At 33.2% G+C, this 16,740-nt stretch overlaps 1 protein-coding gene across 1 annotated transcript; it reads right to left on the bottom strand.

Annotated features, from left to right (window-relative positions):
- Window positions 1–3,326: 3,326 nt before the first annotated feature.
- Window positions 3,327–7,838, bottom strand: LOC114335689 (uncharacterized). The gene is made up of 2 exons (XM_050655143.1): window positions 7,805–7,838; window positions 3,327–4,246 (listed from the first exon to the last, which is right to left on the bottom strand). Exons 1-2 carry the CDS (start codon window positions 7,836–7,838, stop codon window positions 3,327–3,329), a joined length of 954 nt encoding a protein of 317 aa, XP_050511100.1.
- Window positions 7,839–16,740: the final 8,902 nt, after the last annotated feature.

Genomic DNA, 16,740 nt, shown 5'->3' with positions numbered 1-16,740 from the left:
AAAATATGATTAAAATTTGATTCAAGAATATATTAGAGTATATTTTCACCATTTCATCAAAATTGAATAACTTTTAGAGAAATCAAAAATAAAAAACGAAAACATCTAAAAAACGATCTTCTTCGTGTTTCTGGGTAAAAATGTTGTTTGTTGTAAATAAAACAAAAGTTGTAGATTTTTATACAGGGTGTTTCATTGGGAAACGGAAATACTTTAATGGTGAATAGAGGTCACCGAGCCGGTTCTAGATATAGTACATTTTTTGCCTTTCCGACTTTTATAACCGAGTGACAGGGTGTTTTATCGATTTTGCCCATTTCTTTCCTAAGCCATATCTTTAGAACCGCCCTGTATATTTTTTTGATATTTGGTACACATATGTCTCATTCAAAACCCAAACGACCGACATACTAACCATAAGAAAAATCCAGGTCCGGATTAACAAAAAATTATAAAGTAATTGTGACCTTAAAACAACACCCTGTATATTGAAATTTTGAAAATCTGTTTGCATATTTGAAAAGTGCACAAAAAAGTAAGTTTAATAGTTCGTTTAAATTTTTCGGCCAGGCAATTTTATGACTTTCATTTTGAAATTATATTGAATTTTTTAAGAACTTTGACATTAAAAAGCAGATATTATTAACTTTTAGTTATAAATTATTAAAGTTAATGAATAAATACTCATTTTAAAAATAATCAATACTTATTTACCACATTGGAACGACCCAATTACTAATGACAAGAAAAATCCAGGTCCGGAATAAGAAAAAAATATAAAGTAATTGTGACCTTGAAACAACACCCTGTATATTGAAATTTTGAAAATTTGTTTGTGTATTATAAAAGAGCATAAAAAACTGCGTTAAAAGGTGCATGTCAAATTTTTGCGCAGATAATTTAATTACGGCAATTTTGAAATCATATTGATTAATTATGTCAAGGTCACAAGAAGTTACCAGAAAAATGAAGAACAGTCAAAATATAATTAGAAAATCGATTCGAAATATTTTAAAACGAGCAAGGAAATGCATCGAACAAAATGGAGGACATTTTGAGCAACTGTTATAGTTCAAATATTTTTAATTTATGTTAAATTGTTGAATTGTAACGAATTTTTGTTTTATTAGATATAACAGTTTCTTTAATTATTTACTAAATCATTAAAATATCCCAATCCTCGCAATTCTAATTTTTAATGATGTGCATATAGCTACAAATCCAGAGAATCTATGAAGCCAGCGTAGTAAATAAGTATTAAGTATTTTTAAAATAAGTATTGATTCATTAACATTAAATTATTATTAAAAGTTAACAATACCTGGTTTTTAATCTCAGAGTTCTTTAAAATTTCAATATAATTTCACAATTGATATAATTAAATCAACGGCGAAAAAATTAAAATAAGCCTTTAATAACAGTTTTTCATCCTCTTTTAAAATGCGCAGACAAATTTTTAAAATTTCAATATACAGGGTGTTGGTTCAAGGTCACAATTACTTTGTATTTTTTTCTAAATCCGGACCTGGATTTTTCTTGTCATTAGTAATTGGGTCGTTCCAATGTGGTAAATAAGTATTGATTATTTTTAAAATGAGTATTTATTCATTAACTTTAATAATTTATAACTAAAAGTTAATAATACCTGCTTTTTAATGTCAAAGTTCTTAAAAAATTCAATATAATTTCAAAATAAAAGTCATAAAATTGTTTGGCCGAAAAATTGAAGCGAACCATTAAACTTACTTTTTTGTGCTCTTTTCAAATATGCAAGCAGATTTTCAAAATTTCAATATACAGGGTGTTGTTTTAAGGTCACAATTACTTTATAATTTTTTGTTAATCCAGACCTGGATCTTTCTTATGGTTAGTATGTCGGTCGTTTGGGTTTTGAATGAGACATATGTGTACCAAATTTAAAAAAAATATACAGGGTGGTTCTAAAGTTATGGCTTAGGAAAGAAATGAGCAAAATTTATAAAACACCCTGTAACTCGGTTATAAAAGTTGGAAGGGCAAAAAATGTACTATATCTAGAACCGGCTCGGTGACCTCTATTCACCATTAAAGTATTTCCGTTTCCCAATGAAACACCCTGTATAATCTACAACTTTTGTATGTGAAATTTTTTGATACAATGTCAAATTTCGTCAAAATTTTACTACATTTTAACCCCCTTTAAATCACCCAAGGAAGTTTTCAGCTGTGTAATTTATTCTTGCTTTATATATTATCCCCCTACATATTAATTTTCATCATATAACTTTAGATAACTTTTTTTTAATTCAAATTGACCAAATTGACCTGGTATATTAATCGAAAAAGTATTATTAATACATCTGAAGTATCTTTTCCTTAGTCCAGTATAATAAGAAAATATTGATAAATACGTCAGTCAATGTATAACAATCACGAAGGGCATAAATAATCACAAAGAAGAATGACGTGTTTGAACTTCAGATGGCTATGTGCCTGTTGAGAGTATCATAGAGAGCTAAAATTACATACACTTGGTGGTAAATGAAGAAGAATAACTGAGACAAGGATAAGACTAGAAGATTATATGCAAACAAAGATCTTTTCTTCGGTCTCTGATCATGAACAGACAACATAAATTGGATATTTTGTATTCATTAGCCACAGTTGAAGGATAGTTGAACACAGACCTAGAACCAAAGACTTCAAGACTACCCTGTCAATTATTTGTATTAAGGAATATTCTATATTTTATGCAAACTTTGTTTACAAAATATATTACCTTTTTTTATAGGTACTGTTACTTAAAATACTAGGTTGAACTCTAAAAGAAGCCGATGACACTGTTATGATGGCGAGTCTGCAATAAAAAAGAGGCGCAGTAATAAAGTAAAGGTAAATTATTGAAACACAGTTGCTCTGTTTTCTCAACCATGTTTAAAATTTATCTATGAAATGCAGAATATGGAGATGACAAGGCCATCTATGTGGTCAACCATTAGAAGAACAGCATATAATGTTGTCGATGTCTCGGACAAGGAAAGTATGTAAGTAGCAAATATTAACAATTTAGAAGAGTATTAAAACAGAAGTCTTAAAGAAAACTTAAGACTAGACAAAAATCTAGATCTACATAATGATATTATGATCAAGACGGGAGTGACAGAGAAAGAATGGAAACAATCAAATGCTAAATGTAAGAGACCGATGGATAAGAAGATAATATCCCAACAAAAATACTATGAAGAGACAAATAATACTTAAACCACCTAAAATTCAAACAAATCTCCGGTTAAAATAAACAATTACTTTTGACATCGTGATCACTGCTTAGTTTTCAAACATTCCTACTATAGGTTGGTGTCTTCGTTGCTTTTGTTCGAAGAACTTGGTAATAATTTCCCCTTTTCTTCACTATCACTATCATCACTTTCAGAATCTGTTTTCCTTTGTATCGGTAACAAATCTATATCTTCATTTTCTGTATTGATTCTAGTAAGGCTTTTGGTACTCAGATATCTTATAGTAGATTTCAACGTCGAACAGAATTCTGTACCTTCAGGATTTGTGTTTAAGTGAGTCATACTTTTGGTGCTTACAGGTTTCTTTCCAGCTTTAGTGGATAGTAATTTTATACTGTCATCTTTTGTACCAGTTCCTGTAATGTTTTCGTCACTTGATCCCAAATCTTCTAAAGTGTCTTTGGTTGACACCTTCGTTTCACCTGCCGATCTCTCATTTTCTAGTTCACTTTTACCTGTTGACTCCTTTGGTTTAGAATCTTTGCTCTCTCGTTGCATAGCACTTCTAGACATTTTCTTTATTGTCTTTGATTTTAAGCTTTTACCTTTAATGTCTATTTTCTGAATACTTCCCCTTCCACTGTTGGAGTATGATGAGGAATATGACTCTTTCCTTGACCGGTGGCTAGAGCTGCTTTCAGAAAACTTTTCTGAAAGAGGGGTTGGGGGTTTGGTCGATCCCCTGCTAGAAGATCTCCTGCTGGACGATCGGCGACCTCTTGAGCTAGATCGGCTACTTGCTGGACTGGGGTTCATGGAGTAGTTCCTCAGCGCTGAGCTAGGAGTTGATGGGGGAGAATGTGGTGATGGCCTTTGCTCCTTCTTTATTCCTAATTTCGTTAGACTTGAAGATACAGCGCTGACAGTAGCCTTCTTCACTGCTACTAGTTTTATTTTTAATGGGTTTTGACTGGGTGGTTTACTAGAAGGTCCTAGCAGTGCATCAGTTTTGGGGGTGGGTTTTTTACCTAAAAAAAATTTAAAAAAATTTTTATAATGTTTGTTCCATTAAACTTATAGATCAGCGGCACACCCCCAAAAAATCGCTTATTTCTCGAGATATTCTCCACGGTGGTTGGTCAATCGCTAATTTTGGTCATATTTAATGTTTTTGATGGTGCTGAGAACGAAACTAAGGTTTATTTTAAATTTTATGTGGGGGAACATTGTCAAAGTTCCCTAAATGCAAGAATTAAAACAAATATTTAACAAATGATTATTTGATGGAAAATCTTATTTTCTTCTCTGTTCTCTTCTCTTAGATTACAGTGAAACGGACAAATAGAAGCATCAATGAAAAAAAGAGACCTCACTGAAGAAGATATTATATAAAAAGAAGAAGAAATGGCGATTGGGATGTGATAAACGACAGACAGAATATTCTGTTAAATACCATGGATAAGTAAATATACATGGCGTTAGTAAATAAGTATGACAAACTTTAAGGGATAATTCTACATGAAAAAATAATGACAGTTTGTTCTATAAACGTATGCTTCGTTTCCGAGATACAAGGTGTTGAAATTTTTAATTCAAACTGCCAATTTGTTTATTCCTCTAGTACCAGTTGAGCTATGAAAATTAAATGTGGTAGGTTTTAAGAGTTAGTTATTGCGCATTTTTTGACATACAAATAACAATTTTGTACTCATCATTGGCGCGCCTACGGGTAATAGTCTGAATTTTTTTAAAGAAAAAAATAGTACGTCACTGAGATATTTCAAATTAAAAATTATTTTTATATTCCACGTTTAATTTATGATAAAGAATCTTGTCTTTGTCTTTTTTCATGTGGTGCACCGTTTTTATCAAAAAAATAAAACATCTTCGCGCGTATTTTTCATTTCTTAATACATTATCAAGAACTGTCCAATATAATATTACCAATATACCAATAACAGAAAATATTACTAAAAAGATTTTATAAGTGTAAAGCTACAACAAATGTTCAAAATTACCTCCTTTAAAGGTGACAGAATAATTTTATATTCACCATTGGCGCGCGTACGGGTAATGGTCTGAATTTTTTAAAGATAAAAATAGTACGCCACTGAGATAATATGTCAAATTAAAAATCAATTATGAATTCCTCGTTCAATTTACGACAAAAAATCTTTCTTGTCTTGTTTTTATAAGAGGCGCCGCGCGCCGTTTTTATACAAAAAAATAAAACATCTTCATGCTTACAAATTATTCGAGGTAGTTTTCAAATGCATAGAAACTTATTTTTTCTACAATGCAATTTGTAGCACTATATACGAGCGTAAATGCTAAAGATTGCAATGACAATCGGACAATTACATTAATGAGCCACACATTGAAAACCTTCCTTAAAATCATACATAACAGAATCCACGTGAAATTAGAACTAGAAATAAGTGATTCACACATGGGTTTTAGAAAGGGTCTAGGAACTAGAGAGGCATTATTCGGAGTCAATGTTCTGACACAACGATGTCTGGATATGAATCAGGACATATATGCTTGCTTCATAGATTAAAAAAAAGCTTTTGACAGAGTTTAACATGAAAAGCTTCTAAGTATTCTTAGGACCAAAAACATAGATAGTAGAGATCTACAAATTATATCGAATCTGTATCAAAATCAGAAATCAAAAGTAAGAGTCGAAGGAGAACTGACAGAGGAAGTAAGTATACTTAGAGGAGTTCGACAAGGGTGCATACTTTCACCACTCCTATTCAACGTCTACAGTGAAGTGATATTTCAAGAAGCTTTATTGGATATTGTGGAAGGTATTTTGGTCAACGGAAATAGCATTAATAATATTAAATATGGGGACGATACGGTCATATTTGCAAGTGACATGGAAGATCTACAGTACATAATACAACATGTATACAATGCATGTGAAAGGTACGGACTGCAAATGAATCTCAAGAAAACGAAATCAATGATATTCTCAAAAAAACCACAAAATGTAGATAACCTGATCATCAATAATACAACGATCGAAAGAGTAACAACATATAAATATTTAGGAACATGGCTAACCGAAGATGGAGATCAAACAAAAGAAATCAGATTTAGAATAGAAATGGCAAGAAACACGTTCATAAAATTGAAGAACTTACTTTGCAACCGTAACCTTAATCTAGAGATCCGCACAAGAATGCTACATTGTTACGTTTTTTCTACTATACTATACGGCATGGAAGCGTGGACAATAAAACAGTCTGAAATCAAAAAATTAAACTCTTTGAGATGTGGTGCTACAGGAGAATCCACCGAATATCTTGGACTGAAAAAGTAACTAATATAGAGGTGTTACAAAGAATGAAGAAAGAATGTGAAGTCATAAAAACTGTTAAAATTAAAAAGATTCAATATCTGGGTCATATAATGAGGGGCGAGAAGTACGTATTACTTAGGTTAATTATGCAAGGGAAGATACAAGGGAAGATAAACCCAGGACGACGCAAAATATCCTGGGTAAGAAATTTGAGAGAGTGGTTCAGTTGCAGCTCATTAGAATTATTCAGAAGTGCGGCCAATAAAATTAAAATAGCGATGATGATTTTCAACCTCCGATAGGGGAAGGAACCTGAAGAAGAAGAACGAGCGTTAAAAATGCTACTTTAAGGCACTAGTGCTTTAAAATTTTTATGGCACTGCAATTCGTATTGACCGTATAGGCAATTTTGATATAATGTCAAAAAAATATAAAAATGGAATGTCAGTCAAGTTCAAGTAAAAGTTTTTGTAGATATTGTCCTGTAATTACGTTTGTAGATAAAATATTGTATGGTATGCGTGTTAAAAAGTACATTTTTAAGGCACTCATGTGAATTGCAGAACTCGCTATCGCTCATTCTGTAAACTTTCACATGCGTGCCTTAAGAGGAAACAGTAGCGATCAACAGGTAGCGAAAACGCGCTCTAAGATTGCGGCTGTAATTTTGAATATTTTTTCGAGATATTTGGCACACGTATTCGTAATATAATAAAGAATGGCGGTACAGAGACCAATTTGAAAAATATAGTAATATGTGGAAATTACTCTGTAATTAAATACAATATTAAAAAAACGAGCCTGTACCGCCATTAAAAAGAACAAAAAAATACACTTTCTTCAAATAAACTTTTTTATCCGATGCCTAGATTTTGTGTCATTTTGGAACTACCAATGAAATAAAACATTTTAGTAGTTCCAAAATGACACAAAATCTAGGCATCGGATAAAAAAGTTTATTTGAAGAAAGTGTATTTTTTTGTTCTTCTTAATGGCGGTAGGGGAGAGTTGGATAAAACGGGATAGTCGGATAAAACGGGATACCTAGCCTAGAGACACAACTAGTTCTGCTATCAATCGGACAACTACGAAAACTTGTTCTCAGTCGTCATTTTAACATTCTCAGTTCGTTTTACCTCGATGCCATTATTTGATGAAAAGTTGTTGTGTTTAGAATTGTTTGACTCTATTTTTTTGGTACTTTGTACTTTTAAGTGCGTTGTTTTCTACATTATATTGCCTACATATCTAAACATATAATTCCGGTGACTATTACATTTAATTAAGCACTCATTAATGAATATTCTCATATGTAGTCTATCTAATTTTACTTTCACGTTTAGGCAGGAGCCATTTTTGTTTTAAAAAATGTCTGAGTTGGACAAAACGGGACACTTATAAGTTGGATAAAATGGGATACAGTTTTTTATGTCCTGTTTTATCCACCTATTTATTTTTTGGCCTAATATTTTTTTAAATAGCGATAAAGCGTGTTATCATACTGCAGAAAAGAACAACACACTTTTATGTGACTTTTGTTCTGATATACCTACCTGTTTTTGCTACCTGTTGATCGCTACTGTATCACCTTAAACGTGTACTTTTAACACTTATATCATAAATAACTATTACATAAATACTTTGTAAACGTTAAGATGTTTTATTTTTTCGCATAAAACGGCGCCTCATATGAAAAATAGGCAAGAAAGATTTTTTGTCGTAAATTAAACGAGGAATTCAAAAATATTGTTTAATTTGACATATCTAAGTGGTGTACTATTTTATTCTTTAAAAAAATTCAGACCATTACCCGTATGCTCCAATGGTGAATATAAAATTATTCTGTCACCTTTAACGGGGATAATTTTTATTTGCATGTCAAAAAATGCGCAATAACTACCTTTTAAAACCGACCAAATTTAATTTTCGTAGCTCAATCGGTCTTAGAGCAATAAAAAATTGGCAGTTTGAAATAAAAATTTCAACACCCTGTATCTCGGAAACGAAGCATTTGCAGACATACGTTTATAGAGCAAACTGTCATTATTTTTAAACGCTTTTATTTAGTTCAATAGTTTGCGTCAAATCTTTAGACGTTAATTTGAGTGCCTTTTCTCCAATGCAAATGAATGAACATTTGCAGACATATGCATTCGCGGGAACAATACACGAATAATCAATAAAAATTTTTTTATGTTTATTAATTGTTTAAATAAAAAAAAATCGATTTTAATGGAAAATGCTTAAATTCAGCTTAAAGTTTTTTACAATGTAAAAACTTGAAACTTTTACGGATTGTAGCTAATGATATGAACTATACATAATTTCACTTTTTACGTTAATTGTGTACGTTATGCTTCAGTAATAAACAATAAAGTTTCAATTTTTTTGCCGATTCCGACTACTTTTCATGTTAGTACATCATAATGTTTTATACATATTTTAATAAACATGACGATATATTTTAATGTTTGAAAAGTGTAAGACTAAAAAGTAAAAAATAAAAAAATATGAAAAAAAAATTTTTTAAGAAACGCTTTTCTTTAGTTAGGAGTGACTAAAATTAAAAATATAAAAAAATCAACTAAAAAGCTAAAATAAAAAAAATTGAAAAAATGTAACACAGTCGTTAAAGAAAAGCGTGGGGCGAAAACCGTTTATTCGATGACGATGCGCCACGCTTTTCTTTGACAAATGTGTTAGATTTTTTCAATTTTTTTTATTTTTGCTTATTAGTTGATTTTTTTTATATGTTTAATTTTAGTCACTCGTAACTAAAGAAAAGCGTTTCTTAAAATTTTTTTTTTTCATATTTTTTTATTTCATGTAGAATTACCCCTTAACGTTTGTCATACTTATTTACTAACACCCTACCCTGTATATCAACTCAAAAGGATTGTTTTAGATTTTTAAATATACCAAACCTCAGACTATAAAAATCATGACATTAAACAAACCTATGTCCGTGAATTCTTTCCTGGGTAAAGGCTTCTGCTTCACTTTCTTGCCAGAAGCTCCTGAGGGTCTAGGATTCGACGCCCAAGATGGCCCAGCTTCCATCATATCCTTGTTGGACGGATTTTCAACGGTCAATCGTTTGAAACTATACGGTAAATGTATCATTCCCTTCTTCTCCTTATTGGCATCCTAAAAACAACGATTATTACCGACGTACACAGAAAAATCAATAATATGGTGTTTTTCAGAAAATTCTGAACAAAAAAAAGTACCCATGAATTGGGCTATGCAGATGATTTTGTCATTCTGGCACAGGGTAAATTCAATACAACTGTCAGGGATAACATACAATAGTAGCCTTCACCAGAAGGACAAAATTAGAGGGAATAGGACCTTTGAATCTCATGGGGATTTCCCTAAAGGTGGAGAGGGAGGTGAAATATCTCGGAGTCATAATAGACTCAAGGCTTACCTGGGATCAACACCTGGAACGAATAACCAAAAGAGCGATGGCCACTTTAATGGTGACCAGACGCACACATAGCAGAAAATGGGGACTTAAACCGGACATGATGTATTGGATATACAACATGATGGTGAAGCCCACAATAACGTATGCAGCATTGGTCTGGTGGCCAAAGGTGCAGCAGAGAAATGCTATAGAGAAGTTAGGCAAGATACAAAGGCTTGTCTGTCTCAGCATAACAGGAGCAATGAGAGGCACACCAACTGCAGCAATGGAAGTCTTAGTAGACCTTCCTTCTTTACACATCACAGTGAAGGGCGAGGCAAGGATGGGGATACATAGACTGCAGGGAAATAAAAGCAAAATTGCAGTGGGCAAAGGACACTGCAGCATCAAAGATACATGCGGGGATCCGATATGGGAGATGATAACAGACCATTCTATCCCCAAATATAAAATGGAAATATCCTTCCAGGTGGAAATACACTCCAGAGAGGCATGGGAAGATCCTGGCAGACATCTGAAGTATGAGGGCCACACCTGGTATACAGATGGGTCCAAGACAGAAGATGGTTCGGGATCAGGAGTATAAAGTGAGGATAGGAACTATAACGGTTCCATCCCACTAGGAGAATATTATGAAATCCTGCACTGTGCACGGATAAACCGATTGAGGACTTATACTAATAAGAGAATCAATATCTGCTCAGACAACCAAGCGGCCTTTAAAGAGGGCTTTAAAAAATCCAAGGATAACCTCAAGGCTTGTATGGGAATGCCGCGAAGAACTTGACACACTGGCGGAACATAATGAGGTAAAACTCATTTAGGTGCCTGGACATCAAGGGATCCCTGGTAATGAAAAAGCTGACGAACTTGCTAGACGAGGATCAGCAACAAGATACTTCGGTCCAGAACCGGCACTGGGAGTGCCCAAAAGCACAATCAGAGACCGATTAAGAGGCTGGATACGAAGACAGCACAAATAATACTGGGAAGAAATTCCCAGACATGCGCAAAAAGAGCTGAAGAACTGTTTAAAATGAACAGGAATCAGCTCAAAATCACTACAGGTTTCTTAACTGGACACTTTCCAGTAAAAGGACACCTACACACGATAGGACTATATAACGGAGATCTCAGCTGCAGATTATCCAATAGAGAGACCGAGACAGTCAGGCATTTATTGTGCGATTGCGAGGCGCTGGACCGTAAGAGACAAGCAATATAAGGAGACTGCAAACCAAGTCCTACAGTGTATGGCACTAACCCAATGGACCTTTACAGGCTAGTGAAGGGCACTGCTATATTGGATTGGGTGTCATGAGAACAAATGGAAGAAAGCACAATAAGCTGAAAAGCTGCAGTGCCACCGGTGTGCATGCACGGACGACTTCCAGGGAAAAAAACTCAGGAATTCGTCTAATTTCTCACCATTGCAATGTTTCGCTGATCGTGAAATCCTTCCTCACCGACTGCAAACCATTCACCAACCTGTACAATGCATTGGACTTGGAATCTACTTACTTACTCCGTGACGTTACAAGCCTTCGTGTTTATTATCGACTTAACAATATGCCTTCAATTCTCCAACCCCATAGCTTTAAGGTCACCTGCTGTATTACCTACATCGTCACCAGAGTCGAGGTCGTCCACGTGATTTTCTTCCAGCTGGGGTTATTTCCCCAACCAGACTTACTATTCTTTCGTATCTTATGTCTTCTGTGTTATCCTGCCCATTGGAGTCTTCTGGAATTTCTTTCTTTTAGGTTAGTCTTTAAAAACAGTTCTTCGACCTCTTTGCTATTTCTTATCCTATATTGTCCTGCTTCTTCATCAAGCATAGGACTAAAGATCTTCCTTAGCGTTTTTATTTCCGAAACACGTAGTCGCTCGCCGTTTGCCTTTGTTATCGTCCATGTTTCGCTACCATACATCACTACGAGTCATATCGTTGTATGTATTGTTAGTTGTTGTTACGATTTTATAAGGGCATAAAGACATATACGTTGCCGGTTTGTATCCTATTGTTTATTTCTTGTGATCTGTTATTGTCTTCGGTTATTGTTGTTCCAAGATACATACTTAAATTCTCTGACGCGCTCAAAGTTAAAGGCATAGATGGTGATATTTTTGTCCGATTCTATCTCTGTTTTGGTTATTACGGCTCAGATACATATATTTTGTTTTGTTTTCATTGATTTGGAACCCCATCTTCGCTGCTTTCTTCTCGAACTGGACGCAAGTCTCCTTTGACTGGATTTTGAGGGGAAGATGATGGGACTTCCTCCACCTCCCACCTCCTCCCTCTCCCACCTTCACCTCCCACCTCCCCCTCAACATCCACACACTTATTTGTTAATGCAGTTAAATCCATCCTAGCTACCATTCCCTTTTAGCAATAACTGACCAAAGAAGTATGACAGTGCTTACCTCTGAAATTATTCCTTATACCGGCATCATTTAGTTTACTGTTACCGGCATCTGATGATGCTGTGCATATTATAGACAGCGAAACCGGTCGTTCGGAGTGAATAAATTAATTATTGTAAGAACGTCTTTTATTTCATTACTTACTTATTATGGACTCACACATACAACCCATTCAATATTTAAAATATATATATTTAAAGCTTACCTCTTCTCCTTTTGGCTTCTTTTGCTTCAAATAAGTATTATGAGATAACCCAACGATTTGGAAACCTATTCCTTCGAAAAAGTTGAGGGAATCATCATCACTCGTGAGAACCATTATTACGGGATATTGATGTTCAAACACCAGTTCTTTCGCCATTAGTCTGACTATTAATGTGGCGTATCCTCGTTTTTGAGCTCTTTCGACTGTCTGGACATAACCAATGGTTCCTGACATTGTCTTGATTGCTGCAGAAACCAAAATTAATAACTTTAGAATAATTTTAATATATCTTGTCTTCTTACAAGTCTAAAATAACGCTAACTTACCACATATTATAGGTTTTCTCACTACTCAGAAAACATAAATTTACGTAAGCAGCCATTTCAACAAAAAACTGAGGCATGAGTTGAAATATTGCGCTTTTTACTATATATAGCTTTAGCTAGTAATCGAAGGACATTATGAACATTCCGAAACTGTACTTAACAGAAAGGATTGCAGTTCGACATAATTACATCCAGACCTTTTTAATAAAATATAGGGGGAGATTTGAATATGGTGCGTAGTCTAGGCAATAAAAACTGTCTTAGAGAATAATGCAGCTGTGTATAGGTCTAACCAAAATTTTAATTCAAGAAGAATGAAATGCTATACAGGAAATTTTAGCTAAAATATGAAAAAGATTGGAAACAAAGGCCCGAATATATAAGTCAGTTATTAGGCCAGTTATGATTTACACGGCCGAAACAAGACCAGAAACAAGCAAAACACGAAGACATCTGGAGACCAACGAAATGAAGATCTTAAGAAGGATTGCTGGAAAAGGACTACAGGATAGGATAAGAAGTGAGGAAATCAGACGCATATGTGGGGTAGACAATATAAATACCTGGGTAAAGAACAGAAAAGAAGAGTGGAATAAGCACATAAGCAGGATGTCTGAATCAAGGATAGTAAGAATAGCCAGGGACAAGTCACTGTTAGGCAGGAGAAGTATAGGACGCCCAAGGAAAAGATGGAATGACAACTTAGGGGAAGAATGAAAGGCACCGTTGAAGAAAACAGGCAGTACTGCCTATATAAAAGAAAAAGAAGAAGAAGAATATGAACAAATCCAAAACTTACCAGTTTGAAAAAAAAACAAAAACTTTTAGAAACTCTTAAATTATTCATGAAATTTTAAATGAAATCCCACATATCCATTATACAATTTTCAGTGTAACATTTTTAGTGTTATTCTCAGAATATCGCCACATCTTATGGAAAATGTAATCACGTAGTTACTCAAATGCAATAAAATTTACATGAATAGATTTGTCTCGAAATTCCAATCATTTCATATCCATGCGTTAACTCTGAATTTTGATAAATAACGGTGTAAATTGATATAAATAAATCGAATATCAAATGGGTACCTATGTACTAAATATAGACAGAGAAAAGAGATTTTGTGAAAAGGCTCTTCATAAATCTTTCCGCAGGTATTGAGGTCTCTTATCCAGATATTATACAGGGTGATTGATTATTATTGATTATAGGAATTATTGACATTCCTAATTTTCTTTATATCAAATACAGGGTGAGTCAAAACGCAAGTACATTATTTTCTCAGTAATGTTAAATGGAACACCCTATATTTTATATCATTATTGAAAAGTAACAGTACCGTACTTTAATTTTTATATACGAGTAACATTCCCCATATTCAAATTTATTAGTTTTCGTGATATTTTCATTTTTCAGAACAAATTATTTTAGGTGTCTAAATTTATCTAAATTTTGAGTAAGCCATGACTGAATTGACAATTGACGATTACTGATTATCAATCCGGTAATTAATGTAACAACGTAGCAAATAAAGAAATAAAAATAATTTATTAGTAATACATTTTACAAAAAAAAAACACAACCACAATATGCAACATTTTTAAAACAATTAGAAACTACTTTTTTATGTAAATGTAACAAATAAAGAAAGAAAATTAGTAATAAAGTTTAACAAAAAAAAAAAAACACACAAACACAAAATACAACATTTTGTGAAGACAATTAAACACTACTTTTGTATGTAAATGTAACAATGTATGTAACAAATAAAGAACAAAAAATAATTTATCAGTAATAAATTTTGCAAAAAACACATGTTTGAAAAAATCAGAAGCTACTTTTAATATAGTTATTTTCCTAACAAGTGCAGAAAGTCATTCTTTTCCGCACGCGACTGCAGTTTGCCGAACGACGCGAAGCGGGAGTTCGGCAAGCAGTCGAGTGCGGAAAAGAGACTTTCTGCAAGAGTTAGGAACAATATTTTTTCTAAGAGTCTTTAAAAAATTACCAAATACATACACAAATTAATTCTTTGACAAGGTTGTCAAAACCAAACTTTCAATATAATTAGTTAGCATGACGACGATCTTGGTTTCCATGACGGAAAAGCATGCGGAAAAGTAACACGCGTGCGGAAAAGTGAAACTTTCTAAACTAAAATGCGTGCGCGAAAGTAGACATTTTTGCACGCTCGTAGAAAAAAATATTTTTAATATTCAATTATTTACATGAGGTGTTAAAAATTACCTCCTAACACATTTATGAACGCCTAAAAACGTTCATTGAATGAGCTACTTACTCTACGAAGCATTTGTAAATTAACACATCGAAATACACTTTGTATTCTATTTTTAATCTCATCCCTTGTTGTTGGAGGTATTTTATAAACTTCATTATTACCGTAACCCCAAAAAAATCAGTCAAGTTTATTAAATTCTGGTGATTTGAGCGGCCACGCTGCTGGTCCATTGAAAAATGAAAATATCTCGAAATGTTATCTAAAAATTAAAGTACGGTAATGGTACTTTTCAATAGTGATGTAAAATACAGGGTGTTCTACTTAAAATTACTGAGAAAATAATGTACTTGCGTTTTGACTCATCCTGTATTTAATATAAAGAAAATTAGCAATATCGATCATTATTGAAAATTTTGACAATACGTAAAAAATATGGCATAAATAAACCATTGCTGTTTTGCTTATTTTTATTTATACAGGGAGTTGAACTTGCTACGATTTTCATATAAAATTGGTCATACCTTTGTAAATACCTTGTATAACATACCTTTATATTTTTGTGATGAAGAAGTTAACAGGATTTCGAATTTAAAATAAAATATAGGGTGTTTCATTAAAAAAACATAAGTTTGGTATGCCACTGTATTATCGAACACCCTGTTACATTCTAACTAATTTTGTAATGTGAATCTCAAAGGTGGCTAAAATTTTTGTTATTAACTTTTATTGCTATCTATTACTATAGCGGATCTATTGAGCTTTGCACCACTAATCAATCACCCTGTATAGATAATAAATGACAATGCACTTCCAGTGACGCTCCGCAAATTAAGGGTCGGCCTCACGCTAGGTTAAACTGTCGTCAATAGCGATGATATAATTTTAGACTATAAATAGGACAGTTTTATGAACTTCAAAAATGTGATTTCCGTAAGCTTTAATTACAATTTACGCCGCTATAAATCAAAATTCAGATTTGGCGCAATGATATGAAATGATTGTAATTTCGAGACTAGTCTATTCATGAAAATTTTATAGTATTTGAGTGCCATTAAATTTTAAATAAGATTTGTGCGATGTCCTTTGATATATTCGACCTACCCCACGATAGTAACTCCCCATCTTTTTTTGAAAAGAGCCCGTATCCTCCATTAGCTTGTATCAGAATACGAAAGTAGTCATCAGTTTGTGGATAGAAGTGAGGCCAGTAGGCACGGATTTCACAGGCATCATCTGGATGTAAAGATCTTAACTGAACTTCTTCAGGAACGCTAGAAAAGGACACAAAAGTTACAAACTACACTGCAGAAGTAAAAACTTTTAAATTTTTTTGTACTATCAATGTATATCAATTTTACTAATTTACTAATATATTCTCTTTTGTTTTCAGAAATTACACAGGATTATCTAAAATGTGGAATAATACAAGTACTAGGTAAGTCTGCACAAACATTAAACCTATAGTAGTGAGACTGATTTTTCTTGCGGCATTAGTACATGGTGTCTCATAGACCCCCAACTTTCCAATTTTACATTCTATGTGTTTTTTGAAGTGTCATTATCGTACCTATTGGTAGGGGAGTC

This window comes from Diabrotica virgifera, chromosome 6 (genome assembly GCF_917563875.1).
Source record: "Diabrotica virgifera virgifera chromosome 6, PGI_DIABVI_V3a".
NCBI lineage: Eukaryota > Metazoa > Arthropoda > Insecta > Coleoptera > Chrysomelidae > Diabrotica > Diabrotica virgifera.
This window is presented reverse-complemented; position numbering and strand designations above follow the sequence as displayed.

Bases quoted from the DNA above. Each gene is read 5' to 3' on its own strand.
- LOC114335689 (XM_050655143.1), bottom strand. From the start codon at position 7,838: ATGAGAATATTCATTAATGAGTGCTTAATTAAAT. The intron at 4,247-7,804 runs GTAATAGTCACC...AATTTTTTTTAG, and splicing joins TAATGAGTGCTTAATTAAAT to GTAAAAAACCCACCCCCAAA.